Raw genomic sequence first — 18,614 nt, 5'->3', positions numbered from 1 at the left:
TCTTTCATTGGCTAGACACGATCACGTGGTGTTGCAGTTGAACTTCGCGGGCCGTTCAACGACAAAAAAAATATCGCTACTTTCTTCAATTTTTCGTAGAAATACTTTCAAATAAAAAAATTTGTAAGGTGCAAAGCATGAAAACTGGCAGAGAAAGTCAACAAAGGGAATTCTGACGTTCTCAAAGTTCACTAACACCATTGCAGACTGAGAAATACGAACTTCGTGACATAAGCAATTTCCGAACCACCCCCCCCGTATTGGCAGAGAATCAAAATAGTTACCAGTACCTAGGAATAAATCAGTAAAAGATCATTTTTTTCTCACATAAATTATATCTTTATTTTATTACCAACATTAAGCAACATTATTAAGATAAAAACAATTTTCAATGCAACTATGTGTAGGAAACATATTCCCATATGAGATTTTAAAATTAATCCACATATAATCAACACATTCGACCATGCCCATCTTTAGGTTTGATGTCTATTCCGAGTCCATGATGGCCAATACATATCCGAGAGATAAGACTCGTTACTTAGTTCCCCACGTAATTCTTTCTCCCATTGGCTCTCACAAAGTCTATATAGCGACATTGTAGCTCGAGCATCTTCGACTGAGCAATGCTCACCATCTTGAATGGTCTCGTTCAACAATATACCAGCTAGATCTCTCAAGGACGGTGTCATATTCTGCTTTAAACCAGCTAATCCTCTGATTGGACAATACTTCGAGGTATCCCTCACCAAATGCCGAGGATGTGTGAGTTTCAGTGCAAGAAGATCTGAATGCAATGCATGACCAACTAAAATACAACCTTCGATGATTTTCCTCACAAACTTTCGTACATCATCGAAACAGTGACCATCTTTTAGATCCTCTCGACGAATGCCACTCCATTTTGTACGATAATCTGTAACGGGCTGCCCAGGTTTAACATAAACATCGACCACAACTTCACCATTGTAGTTAACCAAACTGCATCTCGCCAGTGCATTTGAATAGCAATGGCCAACACCAACCATCTCACAATCTAATGCGAGACACTTTGTCAATTCCACATTGGTTTTAAGAAAAATCCCTTTGGTTACGAGTTCACTACAGCTCGCCAAAGAATCTGAAGAGCATTCAGACGAGTTATCAGTGTTTGTAAAGATTTCTTCGCATTTAGGTTCATTGGTTTTTAGTCTTTTCGCAATTGAATTATGACCGTTCGTTTGCAGCCGTTTCAACTTCATGTTGGCACGAATACTTCTAAGGAAAAGCGCGATCTTGTGTTTTGTAGAAAAACCAATTTCAGCGATCAAAAAATGAGAAACGCTTCGAAAAGTACATTCATGTCCAGTCTAAACTTCTGACACGTGGGATTAAGGCAGAGCAGAGAGATTTATTTCAATATACGCTAAGCCGATCCCAAATCTAATCTCCATCTCATATTAGTAGAAGGAAATTATTACGTATTTTTGGATTGGATCATAGTTCTTCGAAAGGTTTAATCAATGTGGTTTTGAATCTCTGTTTGATATTCTGCTTGTTCATATTGATTTCTTTAAAGATCTTTTCGATTGTTTTATTTACAACGAATATACGAAATACATGTACAAAACGTCACGTAGTTTCATATATTTTCTGTAAGTTTATAACAACAATCTGGAAAACCCATGAGAAAATCCAAGACCTTGAATGAATAAAGAATTTTTTGAATATTGCATTTGTTGCTGTGATATTTGTAACGAACTAGATTGAAAATATCTTCATGTACACATTCCGTTCAAAACCATATAAAAATTTGCTGTCGATTCACCGATTTAATAATATTTTCATCGTTTCCAGCTTTTGAAAATAGGAGAGCTGGCTTTAATGAACACAGAAAGGTTTTTTCCTCAAACAAAGAGGTTTTTCTGCTTCGACATAACCGGTTTGAGACCTGCGTGGACCTTTAGATGGTCCTGGGGAGGTAAACAAACAACAACAAATAAATGTAATCCAATATAAGCGCTATGGCCGGCAGTGAAATGCGGACTCGACGCCTCAATCGCGAATTGACACAATTACAAGAGAACGCTATTGCCGGAATCACTGTTAACGAAGATACAATGTCCTCCAATTTAGAAACGTAAGTGTATACACTAATACTAAAGAAGCGATGTTCGGATGTGCCGGTATTTTCGTTAGTTTTAATTTTCAACGATGTCTCAACCAATCATGACGGCCAAGATGAGATTATTATGATACTGATGAGAATTTGACTTCTAACACTCAACCATCTTTAGTATTTAAAGTTGGAATGAAGTCAAAAAACAACAATATTCCGTTTTTCGTCCTACTGACTAAATTACCATTTTTCTTGTAGGTGGATTATGAATGTTGAAGGTGCTAAAGGTAAGATTGACCAAATTGCCCCTCTCCCTCCCCCCACTCGTACACACATTTATTGAAGAATAATGAATGAATATGATGTACTTTAGGGACACTGTATGAAAATGAAAAATATCAACTACAGTTCAAATTTACCTCTAAGTATCCATTTGAATCTCCACAGGTAGTTACTGATAACATTTACTTGAAAGTTAAAGTCCTGCAATAATTCCATTATGATGATTTGTCAGGTCATGTTTGTCGGTGAACATATCCCTGTGCATCCCCATGTATACAGCAATGGTCACATATGTCTCTCAATACTCACTGATGATTGGTCGCCGGCATTGTCTGTGCAGTCAATATGTCTGAGCGTGCTCAGTATGTTAAGTAGTTGTAAAGAAAAGGTTGGTTTTGATACACTTACAAAAGATAAAAAAATGCTAAAATATTATGCTAAATTATTTTAACATGTTTTCATTTCAGAAACTCCCCCCTGACAACGAATGCTATGTTAAAACTTGTTCTAAAAACCCCAAAAAAACAAAATGGTGGTTTCACGGTATGTCTTACAGTTGATGGAAGTCTGAACTAAACCAACTTTATTTATATTTGATATCACTAGATGTCAGTTCTAAACTATGTTAAAGATTCAGTAAAGATCATCTCTTATTGATTCAGTGTTACTACAGAAAGAAACCTAAACTAAACTAACTTTATTTATACTAGATATCTCTATCAGTTCTAAACTGTTCTTTCTAAAGATCCAGTAAAGATCATTTCTTATTGACCCAGAGTTACTATAGAAGGAAACCTAAACTAAGCTAATTTTATTTATACTAGATATCTCTATCAGTTCTAAACTGTTCTTTCTAAAGATACAGTAAAGATCATCTTTTATTGATCTGGTGTTACTACAGAAAGAAACCTAAACTAAACTAACTTTATTTATACTAGATATCTCTATCAGTTCTAAACTGTTCTTTCTAAAGATACAGTAAAGATCATCTCTTATTGATCCAGTGTTACTACAGAAGAAAACCTAAACTAAACTAACTTTATTTATACTAGATATCTCTATCAGTTCTAAACTGTTCTTCCTAAAGATACAGTAAAGATCATCTCTTATTGATGCAGTGTTACTACAGAAGGAAACCTAAACTAAACTAACTTTATTTATACTAGATATCTCTATCAGTTCTAAACTGTTCTTCCTAAAGATACAGTAAAGATCATCTCTTATTGATGCAGTGTTACTACAGAAGGAAACCTAAACTAAACTAACTTTATTCATACTAGATATCTCTATCAGTTCTAATCTGTTCTTACTAAAGGTTCGGTAATGATCCAGTGTTACTACAGAAGGAAACCTAAACTAAACTAACTTTATTTATACTAGATATCTCCATCAACCTCAGAATGATCTTCCCAAAAAGAGAAGTTTTTGATGCAGCAAGAAATGCTTTAAACCCCCAAAAAAAAATAAAAATATTTTAAAAACTTTTTCACAATATGTGCATATGTGTTTACGTGTTGTAATTTTATTCATCTTTTTTTCAGATGATAATGTATGAAGACCATAAAGATAAACTTTTATAGACATAAAAATAGCTCATATAAAGTGGTTTGTCACATGTTGTGTTCGATGACATCAGTTCTAAAAATAGCGAAGCACTTACAAAATTCTATGAACCGACTTTTAAGAGTCATATGTGTAAATAATCGGAGTAAACATTTTACTTCAAATGAATAATTTAGTTGAGTGATGAATTTCTCAAACTTGCCTCGAAAATTCTTTCAATCATTTTTCATTTAATATGATTTCATTATGGCAAACACAGTATATTGGCTCATTCCTATCTTCCCAGAACGCTGTTGATTCTTCATCAACGCTAAAACTGTGCATGGCTAGATCATTAAATATAGTATCTGGATCAAACGACTTTTTTATAACTTTTTCCGAGACATATGGTAAGATTTTTGCAATATAACCTGCTTCGGCCTTGAGTTGGCGTAAAGGCAAGCGCTCTTCGTAACTGGAAAATTTGTTGCCAAATATAAACACGTTGCGCAGGCCTCTACCCCAATTCGCCCATAAAATGTTATTATACAAAGGTTTTCCTCCATGCGGGATGTAGAAGAAAGTCTTCGATGTGACAGTTCGTTTAGCCTCCTCGTTAATAGGAATCAATTGAAATCCAAAATCCTCGACGATCCTTTTATCCACTTCACAAAATATTGGATCATAGATAAAGCACTTGCCAGAAGGCTTCAAATATTCCCATAGCAACACAAGCAATGCAAACTGGCATCTGGCTGTGTGACATTCAGATAACTTACCGATTGCATAACACACGAAGTCTTGAAAATGCGTTTCACCTGGCAAAATGCTGCCGCTCGCAGCCGTACTTGATAAAATGTCAATTAATTCTTCGTAAAACGGACTGCGGCCTAGCTTAATTTTGTATTGATGAATGTCGTCTTTGATTAAATCGAGTCGCCTTTCCACCGAGCTGTGTTCAAACGTCGAAGTGTCTTCGGGAAACTTTTCTTTCCTCCCAAGGAATTTGTTTTGCTTTGGAAACTTATATTTAACAGTTACAAACCCATCTTCTTCCTTCATCCTTGCTTTTCTATTTTCATTCATTACGTATACTTCATGTAGTACAAACAACAAAGGAGGCATTAAAAAGGGTACGCGTTGCGGACGTATGAACAAAGCTTTCGTTTTAAAAGCAACATAAATCGTTGTTTACAGTGCTGTAGAACTAAATTTATCAGATGGGGGCTCTCTTGACGAAGCGGAAGCCATGAAATTATGAAAAATTACCCATTTCAAAGGTAGAAGGGGGCTCCTTCCCCAAGCGCCCCCCACTTCTACAGCACTGGTTGTTTACAAGAGTAAAATAGCATGAATTACAAAGATTGTTTTTTAGCTTGAAGGCTGGTTATTATGTATTTATCCGCGTCGTTTGAGTCCTCTCAATTAAGCCTTTTTAGTCGTCTGGGCAAGTGATTGACACAATGAAACGACTAGGACCCAGGCTTTAGACGCTCACAAATACATAAAGAATACAAGACTCGCACAACTAGGAAGACTAAACGAAAACCAGCCTTTATGCTTATGTCACATGCATCGTTGACCGTCATTATTTATCTTTTGTCTTTCCCTGCGCTAATCTCTATTTCTCTCGTGCGAATCAGGCTTTAAACATCAGATATTATAACCTACAAAGGCCGAGTCCAAAGAAGACATATGACCATTAATATGGCTTATATAACAACCTTGCCTTAATATTGATATATCATGTAGCAGACAGCAGGAAAGGGCGAGCGAGCAACAGACAATGAAGGCTACAACTAATTACGGACCTCATATCGCGATAACAATTTATCTTGAGCTTCCTATCCACGATAACGATACATTTGAAGACAAAACAATCAAGATATGGTGCATTTACATATTTAGGTAAATTAAAAACTAGGCAACTCACACTTGCTTTACTTAGTTAAACGCAAAGCTTGTTTAAAAATATCGTAAAGTATGCAAATTTCACCGAGAATGAATATTCTCGCTTGCGGAATGCTTTTATGATCAAACTTCAAGTTTGATTTATATTCATCAGGCACATTTCAGCTGCACGGACAAATGACTTTGGTTCATAATATACTTAAGTTAAGCACCTAAATGAGCACTTAGATATTGTAGACGCCATGAAGCACGTTCACAACATTTCGAGTCATTGAGCAGACGGCGTATGTTCAAGCATGAAATTGACAATAAGCTGAACACGTGTGGGGTTTTAGACTGTTGACTTTCATTGTTTAACCTATATAAACAATTAAACGTAATTAACATTTGCACCTGAAGGGCAGACGCGGCGCACTCGATCGATTAAAGCAACAAAGCATGACTAATTTCTAATTTGGTATTAATCTGTAACTTCTTCGTCTGCTATATCCTTATTTTGTTACATTCTACGTATCGCCTTCTTCACTCAAATTCGGCAGAGAAATAAAAACGCTATCAATCATTTCACAACACATGCTAAACTCTCAGGTCATGGAAACAAATAAAACGCAATTAAGCCCCCACTATTACCTAACAAGCGCAACACTCGTATCAACAAACAAACGCGAAAGAAAACAAAAGCGATGAAAGTTCGACTACAACTTTAATTCATTCAATCTTATCATTGATGGCCTTTCAAGAGCAAGACGCACAAGATTACCTTCTCGAGCAGCTGTCAATTTATACGCCGATAGAGACGACGTTTTCCATTTATCATGACATAAATATTTAAATCTTTTGAGCACTAGTTAAAGTATTTAAGCAGGATAAACAAAGATAACAGATCAGTTCGCAGCGATATCTTCAAGTTCAAGACGTGATCTGGTTTTATTACGATAAACGCAAGACTTTTAAAATTCGAAGGTAATATTCTTAATAATCTACGGTTAGATCATTTTTGAGGTATTCATGTTAACTGTTTCCTAAGATATTCATGTTCTCTTTTTCATAAGATATTCATGTTCTCTGCTTTTTAAGATTTTCATGTTCTCTGTTTCCTAAGGTATTCATGTTCTCTGTTTCCTAAGATGTTCATGTTCTCTGTTTCCTAAGATATTCATGTTCTCTGTTTCCTAAGATATTCATGTTCTATGTTTCCTAAGATATTCATGTTCTCTGTTTCCTAAGATATTCATGTTCTCTGTTTCCTAAGATATTCATGTTCTCTGTTTCCTAAGATATTCATGTTCTCTGTTTCCTAAGATATTCATGTTCTCTGTTTCCTAAGATATTCATGTTCTCTGTTTCCTAAGATATTCATGTTCTCTGTTTCCTAAGATATTCATGTTCTCTGTTTCCTAAGATATTCATGTTCTCTGTTTCCTAATATATTCATGTTCTCTGTTTCCTAAGATATTCATGTTCTCTGATTCCTAAGATATTCATGTTCTCTGTTTCCTAAGATATTCATGTTCTCTGTTTCCTAAGATATTCATGTTCTCTGTTTCCTAAGATATTCATGTTCTCTGTTTCCTAAGACATTCATGTTCTCTGTTTCTTAAGACATTCATGTTTTAACTCTGCTGACACATTCATCTACGTTTTAGATGAAAAACTTTGAAGTCGTAGCATTTTTAATGCTATCACTCCTAGTGCTATGTTCCGGCAAACCTGGTTGCCCCCCCGGGATGTGGATCCGTTGTGACGAAAGCAAGACTAGCCGGGAGTATCGTCCAATGAAAAGACTGGGTCTTAGAAATATAAACGAAGGAAAACGTGTCAGTAGAGTGAAAGATGAAGATGTAATCGAAAACTTTCAAGGTTATTATGCAAACTATTAATCAATGAAAATAGTGAAAAACACGCACGAAAATAAAAATACTGTAATATCAAAATACAAAAATTCAATATTTCTATGCCCTACTACTTATCTTTTCCCGCCATTTTTTTCTGTAACCGAGTAAAACCACAAGGAGAACTGGGTTCTACACCATCATGCCGCCAATAACTGCCTTCTAGAAAGTCGTATTTGTCTAGAGATGCGTTGAAAATTTCCGTGCTATATCCTGGAGCCTGGAAATGAATAAAAATCGCGTGAGAAAGTAAAGCTAATATATAGCGGCGATCGATGTTTCAGAAACTCTCTCTAACACTTAGCTTTGTCACTTTTAAATTGTTCTGTCTAAAGATACAGTAAAGATCATCTCTTATTGATCTACTGTTACTACAGAAAGAAACCTAAACTAAACTAACTTTATTTATACCATAGATATCTCTATCAGTTCTAAACTGTTCTTACTAAAGATCCAGTAAAGATCATCTCTTATTGATGTACTGTTACTACAGAAGGAAACCTAAACTAAACTAACTTTATTTATACCATAGATATCTCTATCAGTTCTAAACTGTTCTTACTAAAGATCCAGTAAAGATCATCTCTTATTGATGTACTGTTACTACAGAAAGAAACCTAAACTAAACTAACTTTATTTATACTAGATATCTCTATCAGTTCTAAACTGTTCTTCCTAGAGATCCAGTAAAGATCATCTCTTATTGATCCAGTGTTACTACAGAAGAAAACCTAAACTAAACTAACTATATTTATACTAGATATCTCTATCAGTTCTAAACTGTTCTTTCTAAAGATCCAGTAAAGATCATCTCTTATTGATCCAGTGTTACTACAGAAGGAAACCTAAACTAAACTAACTTTATTTATACTAGATATCTCTATCAGTTCTAAACTGTCTTCCTAGAGATCCAGTAAAGATCATCTCTTATTGATCCAGTGTTACTACAGAAAGAAACCTAAACTAAACAAACTTTATTTATACTAGATATCTCTCTCAGTTATCACATTTTTGTTGTATATTCAAGACACGCGGTTCTCAAAGCAACAAAACTAAACCCAACACACCTTAGGTGCAAGATAAGCACCATTCATAACAACAGGTGGATCTGTAAAATGTTCGTGTAAATGATCGGCATATTCAGTTGCTCTAAAAACAAACATAAAACACAACTCGTCACAAGGTTCACACTACAAACCATCGAACAATGTTTTAAATATAGTTACTTGTCCTTCAGCGTTGGCGATATACATATGTAATCAAATATGGAAATGTGTTGAACCATTTCACACAAACCGACGCCACCGGCATGCGGCCAGACGGGAACTATAAAAAAACCGAACGACAAAATCTAGCATTTCAACAGAAAAACCGTGACGACGACAGAAACCTGGGGCCGAGGTGCAAAATTTTTATTACGTAGCCATATGACATCAAGTGTCTGAAAAGCTTAAAGTACTTCAAGGTGATGTAAGAAAATGTGATAGACAGACTAAAATAACGATCGATTTTAATATTTTAATACACAAAAAGGATTTTTACTATTTTAAGTTCCCTCTGGACATTTCTTTAAGCCTGCATCACACTAGTTGTAAGAGTCGGGAAAATCGTATTGTATCATCATATGCGATCATTCCAGTAATGAATTTATGAACATGGCAAATACGAGATCCCAGAAAATCTGTCAGATTCGTAAATATCGGGAAAATAAGAATGGTTTCTATTTGATTCCGATATCCCAGTTAAACAGCGCCAATCGGGGATTCGTAGGACAAATTACGTCAAGTGTGAACCAGGCCTTTCGGTGAGAGGACTGGACACGATGCCCCAGTGCCCACCCCCCTCCCCCCAAGTACCGAATATACACACATAAATATGTACCGTTAGTGGAAGGCAGAGCCTTGTTGAGTTGCTGCCTTTGAATCTTGGCATCAGTCCAGTTATATTATGGTCAGTGTGATTATCATTGACTGGATTATCCACATCATCAAGAAATTTAAGTATCAAGCATGATACTCGGGAGAAAAAAGGTTTCTAGGGGATCGATAGGGATAATCTGACCATACCTTGAAATTTTGCCGCCATCAAAAGGACAGCGATTACTTCATTTAAGCCTGCCATACGACAGCTATCGATCTGACAGTATTGCAAGCCTTTGGATTGCAAGTATTGTTTGAACATCACTCTGTTACAGCACACTTCTCCGGTAGCTACACCGATACCCTCGGGATTTAGGGCATCGGCTATTTTCGCGTGACCCAAAACATCGTCGGGATGTGTGGGTTCCTCAATGAACTTCGGTTTGTAAGGGGCGAGTTTTTTCATGTTTACGATGGCGTCTTGGACACTCCAGACTTGGTTAGCATCCATCATCTAGAACGGAAATAAAAAGAGAGAAATTAAAGTTGTCTTCACGAAACACGGAAATCATCTTCTAGTATAGTAACAAGATAATCATTGTCTTCAATGTTCTACCAACTAAACTACAAGATCAACTGTGAACTATGATGATATTTTCAAAACACAGTTCTAGTTTCTTTCATATCTTAATATCATAGATAATAACATCACGTTGTTGTGATGTACTCAGGTATAATAACAAGATAATCATTGTCTTCAATGTTCTACCAACTAAACTACAAGATCAACTGTGGACTATGATGATATTTTAAAACACAGTTCTAGTTTCTTTCATATCTTAATATCATAGATAATAACATCACGTTGTTGTGATGTACTCAGGTATAGTAACAAGATAATCATTGTCTTCAATGTTCTACCAACTAAACTACAAGATCAACTGTGAACTATGATGATATTTTAAAACACAGTTCTAGTTTCCTTCATATCTTAATATCATAGATAATAACATCACGTTGTTGTGATGTACTCAGGTATAGTAACAAGATAATCATTGTCTTCAATGTTCTACCAACTAAACTGCAAGATCAACTGTGGACTATGATGATATTCCAAAACACATTTCTAGTTTCTTTCATATCTTAATATCATAGATAATAACATCACGTTGTTGTAATGTACTCAGGTATAGTAACAAGATATTCATTGTCTTCAATGTTCTACCAACTAAACTGCAAGATCAACTGTGGACTATGATGATATTTTAAAACACAGTTCTAGTTTCTTTCATATCTTAATATCATAGATAATAACATCACGTTGCTGTGATGTACTGAGGTATAGTAACAAGATAATCATTGTCTTCAATGTTCTACCAACTAAACTACAAGATCAACTGTGGACTATGATGATATTTTAAAACACAGTTCTAGTTTCTTTCATATCTTAATATCATAGATAATAACATCACGTTGTTGTGATGTACTCAGGTACAGTAACAAGATAATCATTGTCTTCAATGTTCTACCAACTAAACTACAAGATCAACTGTGAACTATGATGATATTTTAAAACACAGTTCTAGTTTCCTTCATATCTTAATATCATAGATAATATCATCACGTTGTTGTGATGTACTCAGGTATAGTAACAAGATAATCATTGTCTTCAATGTTCTACCAACTAAACTGCAAGATCAACTGTGGACTATGATGATATTCCAAAACACATTTCTAGTTTCTTTCATATCTTAATATCATAGATAATAACATCACGTTGTTGTAATGTACTCAGGTATAGTAACAAGATATTCATTGTCTTCAATGTTCTACCAACTAAACTGCAAGATCAACTGTGGACTATGATGATATTTTAAAACACAGTTCTAGTTTCTTTCATATCTTAATATCATAGATAATAACATCACGTTGTTGTGATGTACTCAGGTACAGTAACAAGATAATCATTGTCTTCAATGTTCTACCAACTAAACTACAAGATCAACTGTGAACTATGATGATATTTTAAAACACAGTTCTAGTTTCTTTCATATCTTAATATCATAGATAATAACATCACGTTGTTGTGATGTACTCAGGTATAGTAACAAGATAATCATTGTCTTCAATGTTCTACCAACTAAACTACAAGATCAACTGTGAACTATGTTATTTTAAAACACAGTTCTAGCTTTTTTCATCAAAGATCAAGTTTCGTTATTTTGTAAGTAACGAAAAATTTAAGCTGTTTACTATATTTTGACAAAATTTGCCTACCAAATCTTTCTCCCACCCGACAACTTCACGAATCAACGCGGCTCTTTCCGAATCTTTCTCCACATCCAAACCAACTTTCATTTTAAATCTAATAAATAGAAGTATTTTACATAATCACAAGCTAAAAAAATTTGTTTTTTGTTCAATTAAACATCTTACCTTGTCCACCCCTCGGCCAAAGCATCGCGACAAAGTTTACGGATTTTTGATTCGTCGTAACCAAGCCAACCAACTGACGTAATGTAAGCTGGGTAACCATGCTCCAAAATATTCTGTTCTAATTGAAGATTAAAATATCGAACAGTTCTAATTGAATATTAAAGTATACAACTGTTCTAATTGAACATTAAAGTATACAACTGTTCTAATTGAGCACTAAAGTATACAACTGTTCTAATTGAACATTAAAGTATAAAACTGCTCTAATTGAGCATTAAAGTATACAACTGTTCTAATTGAACATTAAAGTATAAAACTGTTCAATTGAGCATTAAAGTATACATCTGTTCTAATTGAGCATTAAAGTATACAACTGTTCTAATTGAACAATAAAGTATAAAACTGTTCTAATTGAACATTAAAGTATAAAACTGTTCTAATTGAGCATTAAAGTATACAACTGTTCTAATTGAATATTAAAGTATACAACTGTTCTAATTGAACATTAAAGTATAAAACTGTTCTAATTGAATATTAAAATATACAACTGTTCTAATTGAACATTAAAGTATAAAACTGTTCTAATTGAATATTAAAGTATACAACTGTTCTAATTGAACATTAAAGTATAAAACTGTTCTAATTGAATATTAAAGTATAAAACTGTTCTAATTGAGCACTAAAGTATACAACTGTTCTAATTGAGCATTAAAGTATAAAACTGTTCTAATTGAGCACTAAAGTATACAACTGTTTTAATTGAACATTAAAATATCAAACTAAATTTCAAAGGTAGTTGGTTATAAACATTAAGAGAGGAATAGTTCTTCGCCATTTTTTTAACAATAGGTGAAATGTCCCATTCTTATACCTCTTTCTGATTTTGTGGCAAAGTTCTTTTGAAGAATTTCTGTAGAAAAAAGATGGACACTATAAACCACAGAAGATAGATATGCGATGTCAAAATAATTTGCATCAAACGACACCAACCTAGAGCTTCCTCTTTCGTCAACGCGTCATCTCTACAAATCATAAAGTCTAGAATATGTCACGTGATCAAATAGTGATCACTGTGTCGTCATCATTGAAATGAATATAATAGTTGCGAGGCTTCCTCCCGCCAAAATTTGAAACACGTAATTTTTAACTAATCCCAATCTTTTCACACGCGGCCACAATAAAATTTATCACGGACATTTTACTTGATGTAAGTACAGGTATATTTACCCAAAGGTCGCATTCCAGTTATATATTTTAGTCGTCGTTCACACTTTTCACAAAGCGCAAGCAACATTTTTTGATAGCATAGAAATACAAAATCCCAGAGAATACAAATAAAAGTTAATACTCTGCGGTAGAACGCACTTAAGGCTGCCTTTAGTTACGAGAAATTCTTCATATCAACGTTACATTAAAGTTTCATAGCTTACATATGTTTAAAGTCGATTGTCGAGAGTAATTTCTTCGGCTCCTAAGAGCATAAGAAGCAAAAAAACAAACACGATGTAGCACGATATCAAAAGAATTTTGCTGCAAAAATCTTTAATGACATCTTTAACATACCATGTCAACCAGAAGCTTCCAAACTGGCTACAACGAAGCAAATTGAGCATAATTAAACATTAGTGAAGCAATAATTGAACCATAATTGAACGTTATTACAAGCCATAATTAAACATTAGTGAAGCAATAATTGAACCATAATTGACCGTTATTACAAGCCATAATTAAACATTAGTGAAGCAATAATTGAACCATAATTGAACGTTATTACAAGCCATAACTAAACATTAGTGAAGCAATAATTGAACAATAATTGAACGTTATTACAAGCCATAATTAAACATTAGTGAAGCAATAATTGAACCATAATTGAACGTTATTACAAGCCATAATTAAACATTAGTGAAGCAATAGTTGAACCATAATTGAACGTTATTACAAGCCATAATTAAACATTAGTGAAGCAATAATTGAACCGTAATTGAACGTTATTACAAGCCATAATTAAACATTAGTGAAGCAATAATTGAACCATAATTGAGCGTTATTACAAGCCATAATTAAACATTAGTGAAGCAATAATTGAACCATAATTGAGCGTTATTACAAGCCATAATTAAACATTAGTGAAGCTATAATTGAACCATAATTGAACGTTATTACAAGCCATAATTAAACATTAATGAAGCAATAATTGAACGTTAGCCACAAAGACGCACACAACTGCACGACAATTGAAAGATAAACGCAATTTGTCTTGCACACAACAGGACAATCTCATTATTGTTAAAAAAAAACGCTCTGTATTAATGTCTACAATAAATAAACTCCCACAACCAGAGTAATTTTCTTCCTTTAGTAGCGATAAAAAAAACAAAGTTTAAACACCAGCTACTTAAGACTCTCTCCAGACGCTAACATTCAACTGTTATACAGCAAACTTTGCAGTCAACTCTCACCTTTCCTTCAATACGCGCCCAGAGATCCCATAGCGCATTGATGATACCAGCGAGTCCCGTATGAAGTGCCCCTTTCTCAGGACCAATCTAGACATAAGACATCGCGGGTGAATTTTAAGGTCCAAAATGTTCAACTTAATGTGTAAAATTCCCGCAAACATTGGACTGATTTTACTATGGCCTATTATGTATAAAATATGCACAAACATTGTTAATTTAGTATTCTTGTTAAAATTAATTTCTGTTAAATCTGCGCACGCTCCACGTGGAAAACAACTCACTTGTTGACAATGGTTAGCGTGTTGAGATAAAAATTATTCATTCATAAAAATTATTCATTCAAACATTGCTTATGTAAGATGGGTTGTACAAAAGATCGTGTAGGATGGCAGAGTGTAGTCATAGACAGGTTGTATGAAACGATTGCTCCTCTTTGAAATCAACCAACCGACGTTTAGAATTATTAGCGTGATTAAGCATTATTTAACTTTCAAGGAGACGCAAAACGCAACTGAAATGAATTTCATGGTTGGAATTTTTATTGTGCTAGAGCAGCAAGCTGTATTTTTATTTTTGTATTCAGTTGTCTCAACAGCTCTTTGGAGAACGGTAACTGCCGAACCATGTAAATTCTCTCAAAGAGAAGCAATTCTTTAGATACGCTACGAAGAGGATACAGCCTTCTCTAACACGAGTTCGACTGATTATAAGAGAAGAGGATGAAGAGAAAGAATATTGTTGGAAAGGTTTGGACAATTTGTCAATTCACATACAGAGAAGAAGAGAATGACAAAGTATGACAGAAAGGTGACAAGTTAGGACAGCAGCTCGTGTTGATAAAGTGCATTGGAATGTATGGCACGCGTCATACTTGAGGATACTCATAATATGTAAACGTAATAATTTTTTTTACTTAATAATTAATTAACCTCGGATAAATTAATTGACTAACTATTCATTTTTTTTACAACTAATGCGTTCGTTACAATATACGAGGCTGCTTCACGAAAAGATCTCAATCTGAGAAATGACAAAAACAGCTTGAAATGTCTGATACGGATGCAACTAAACAGAACTGTCAATGTGATTGCTTGTAGATTTTGTGAGCGAGGCGACCATTTGACAACTTTATGTTACTTTACTTATTTTTGATCATTTCTCTTTCGACAGTTTCACTTCATTGTCAAAGAAATCATAAAATGGCGTGTGAGATGAGTAATACGTTGATACGTATATTGTAAGTTGATACGCTGTTGATACAAGATAAACAACAGAACTAAGTTGTTTGAGTAGTGCATAAGCACACTGTATAAAGATAATGAATGTATTATATCAAAGAAATACATTGAGGCAGAACCAAGTTGTTTGAATAGCGCATACCACGCTATATAAATATTATGTATTTTATCAAACAGAATTTAGGCAGAACCAAGTTGTTTGAATAGTGCATACCACGCTATATAAATATTATGTATTTTATCAAACAGAATTTAGGCAGAACCAAGTTGTTTGAATAGTGCATAGCACACTATATAAATATTATGTATTTTATCAAACAGAATTTAGGCAGAACCAAGTTGTTTGAATAGTGCATACCACGCTATATAAATATTATGTATTTTATCAAACAGAATTTAGGCAGAACTAAGTTGTTTGAATAGTGCATAGCACACTATATAAATATTATGTATTATATCAAACAGAATTTAGGCAGAACCAAGTTGTTTGAATAGTGCATAGCACACTATATAAATATTATGTATTATATCAAACAGAATTTAGGCAGAACTAAGTAGTTTACAGTACATCAAAAATTGTTGACAATGTGCATAGTTTTGGCACAATGCAAAATATCTATGTAGGATTTGCATACAGCCATAACTTTTGTTGCAGTTAAAAACTCAATCTCTAGGAAAACATTTTAGTCTGTAAAACAGCAAGTTATCGCCCAAATAATTTTTCTATAATTCTTTGAAAATTCGCAATCAAAGCCAAATTCTAAACATTAGGTCAAAAGTGGTTGACATAATGTATTCAAGTAAGAAATCAAACACATCCTTACCCATCTCAACTGGCTTTCGTCAACTAACCACCGCCAAAACTCGCCAAAGTGGCAAAATATCCAATCAAGGGAGAGTCCAATTACAAATGGCCCATATGCCTTTATCGCGCTGACAACTAAATAAACCAGAATTCACATGAAATGTTTACACGATCCGCCTGTGAAATGTCATTCAAAAAAATACAGACAAAAATTACCTATATTACAATACGGTTAAACAGAAATTCGCTAAAATTTCAGGTACAAACAACACAAAAACTACAATACTAAATTCACAGACTTCTTTCAAACATGAGGGGGGGGGGCATTCTATATTGCTCTTAGGTCAAAAATTTGTGCTATCCTGATATCCAGAGGATAGTGTTCAAAATTCTGTTTTGGAAACCAAGTTTATTTTACTTTTATCCAAATGGGATGTCACATTTTTCTAAAAAGGATCAGCAATCAATGTTTTTTTCGTTTCGTATTTTAATTCATTAAACAGTGCTGTAAGATGTGTCCGGTAGGTATGCATAATAACCTGACACATAGTTGAACTGGAATAATTAAGCAACATGTAAAAATTTTGTCAATAAATTTCAGAGTGAAAAAATTCCTTTCAAGTTTCCGAAAGAAAAGTACCTGACTTTGGGATACGAAAAGCCAACTGGTTGTGTATCCATATTTGGGATACTAGATGACAGGGGGGACACAAAATTCTAAAAACCTAGTATCTATGTGTATACTTAAAAAAAACTTCATTTCAGACCTTGCCATTTCTTGGTCATTTCATAGATCTTTCACTATAGACAAGTTTCCAAAAGAAACTTCCACATTAATCATAAACAAATGAAAGTAAGCCAAAGGTTATGTTGTATCTGACTTTGGGATAAGAAAAGCCAGCTGGTTGTGTATCCATATTTGGGATACTAGATGATAGGGAGGGATACCAAATTCTAGAACCCAAGTACCCATGTGTATACTTAAAAACCCCTAAAATTTCAGACCCTGCTATTTGTTTTAGCGACAGCATATCAACACAAGGATGGCACAAGCAAATTGTTTTTTGGTAGAAGGGGAGGAAGCAAAACAGGTTGAATAGTTAAAGGTTTTTCACAGTTAACATAAAGAGTTCCAGAAAATGCCTTATTGCTCCTTTTAAACAGTAATATGTCATTCAAACATTAACAGGATGCGTATGATTATAAATAGGGGGGAGGGGGCAGACTAACACTTGATGATTTTTGGGGGTCCGGGCAGTGCCCTAGCAGCCCCACAGTTCTGCCATCTCATTAACATGCATAAAATATACAATGTCGAAAGTATAAGTTCCATGGATTAAATTCAATGTTTTTGATAGTTTGACATAAAACAAAGAGAACAGAACATCACAAAGAAGCACTGCATAATGGTTTAAACGGGAAGTATAATTACATGTTTGAAGATGTAGCTGAAGATGAAATTGAGGGTGAGAGATGATTCTTAAAGAGGTGAATGATTCAGGAGGGGTGTGAAATTTGACGTTTGGCAAGTGGGACCTCCTGCACCCGGATAATGAACCTACCTATTTCGGTCCCACGACCCAATGTAAACGACAGTCCAAAACCACAAAGCTTGTCATGGCGGTCAGTCTTCACAACGACATATGCACCGGAATAATCCGGGTCTTTGTGCTGTAAACGGGCAAGACGAAAGGATGGGCTGGTTTATAAAATCACGTGATGATAATTACTGATAAATTATTTCAAACAACGTGGGAAGAATTGAAAATGCGCCTTACCACTGCATCTGAACCATGAGATCCGAGAGAGGTTGGAAAACGAATGTCACGAACCGTAATGTCGATTATTTTCCCCAAAGACATGCTCAAATAATCTTTCAAAGTCCTCTTCCGCCATCAAAGACAGGACAAAGACCATATAAAGATTATGACAAAGATTGAAATTGAAAGACAATACCATCGTCTCCCGTCGTGACCGCCGACCAGTGGCCGTTGGTGGCCGTTACTAGTCTCGTGGCGGATGTATTTCAGTTGCTATGCAAGAGGTATAACAATGTATATGTATGTACCATTGAGTTCTATAATAACTG

General features: G+C 34.5%; 4 protein-coding genes and 1 long non-coding RNA gene across 6 annotated transcripts; 2 read left to right on the top strand and 3 right to left on the bottom strand.

Moving 5' to 3' along the window:
* Positions 1–315: 315 nt before the first annotated feature.
* LOC124436189 (apoptosis-enhancing nuclease-like) lies at positions 316–1,356 on the bottom strand. Its single transcript, XM_046986143.1, has one exon. The coding sequence runs from the start codon at positions 1,239–1,241 to the stop codon at positions 477–479; it is 765 nt and encodes a 254-aa protein (XP_046842099.1). The 5' UTR covers positions 1,242–1,356; the 3' UTR covers positions 316–476.
* A 562-nt stretch (positions 1,357–1,918) lies between these two features.
* Positions 1,919–4,147, top strand: LOC124442325 (probable ubiquitin-conjugating enzyme E2 W-A). Its single transcript, XM_046992825.1, has 6 exons — positions 1,919–2,119; positions 2,357–2,385; positions 2,472–2,545; positions 2,613–2,768; positions 2,848–2,923; positions 3,922–4,147. Exons 1-6 carry the CDS (start codon positions 2,004–2,006, stop codon positions 3,933–3,935), a joined length of 465 nt encoding a protein of 154 aa, XP_046848781.1. The 5' UTR covers positions 1,919–2,003; the 3' UTR covers positions 3,936–4,147.
* LOC124442314 (SRR1-like protein) lies at positions 3,887–5,057 on the bottom strand. Its single transcript, XM_046992813.1, has one exon. It carries the CDS (start codon positions 5,045–5,047, stop codon positions 4,163–4,165), a length of 885 nt encoding a protein of 294 aa, XP_046848769.1. The 5' UTR covers positions 5,048–5,057; the 3' UTR covers positions 3,887–4,162.
* Positions 5,058–6,557: 1,500 nt separating this feature from the next.
* Positions 6,558–7,769, top strand: LOC124443730. The gene is made up of 2 exons (XR_006947735.1): positions 6,558–6,796; positions 7,480–7,769. It is a non-coding gene; the product is annotated as an uncharacterized LOC124443730 (long non-coding RNA).
* On the bottom strand, positions 7,738–18,584 carry LOC124443673 (mitochondrial enolase superfamily member 1-like). Of its 2 annotated transcripts, none has more exons than XM_046994168.1 (14): positions 18,304–18,584; positions 18,088–18,224; positions 16,545–16,660; positions 14,483–14,569; positions 13,584–13,610; positions 13,451–13,491; positions 13,011–13,042; positions 12,892–12,930; positions 12,021–12,138; positions 11,862–11,949; positions 9,792–10,098; positions 8,952–9,051; positions 8,793–8,874; positions 7,738–7,945 (listed from the first exon to the last, which is right to left on the bottom strand). In XM_046994168.1, exons 1-14 carry the CDS (start codon positions 18,318–18,320, stop codon positions 7,796–7,798), a joined length of 1,341 nt encoding a protein of 446 aa, XP_046850124.1. In that variant the 5' UTR covers positions 18,321–18,584; the 3' UTR covers positions 7,738–7,795. The 2 variants fall into 2 exon arrangements, with proteins under 2 accessions (XP_046850124.1, XP_046850117.1); XM_046994161.1 differs by having other exon boundaries at positions 18,088–18,196.
* Positions 18,585–18,614: the final 30 nt, after the last annotated feature.

The sequence above is a fragment of the Xenia sp. Carnegie-2017 genome, unplaced genomic scaffold (genome assembly GCF_021976095.1).
Source record: "Xenia sp. Carnegie-2017 unplaced genomic scaffold, XeniaSp_v1 HiC_scaffold_1, whole genome shotgun sequence".
NCBI classification, from domain to species: domain Eukaryota; kingdom Metazoa; phylum Cnidaria; class Anthozoa; order Malacalcyonacea; family Xeniidae; genus Xenia; species Xenia sp. Carnegie-2017.
Note: the sequence above shows the minus strand (reverse complement) of the source record. Positions and strands in the feature narration are given on the sequence as shown.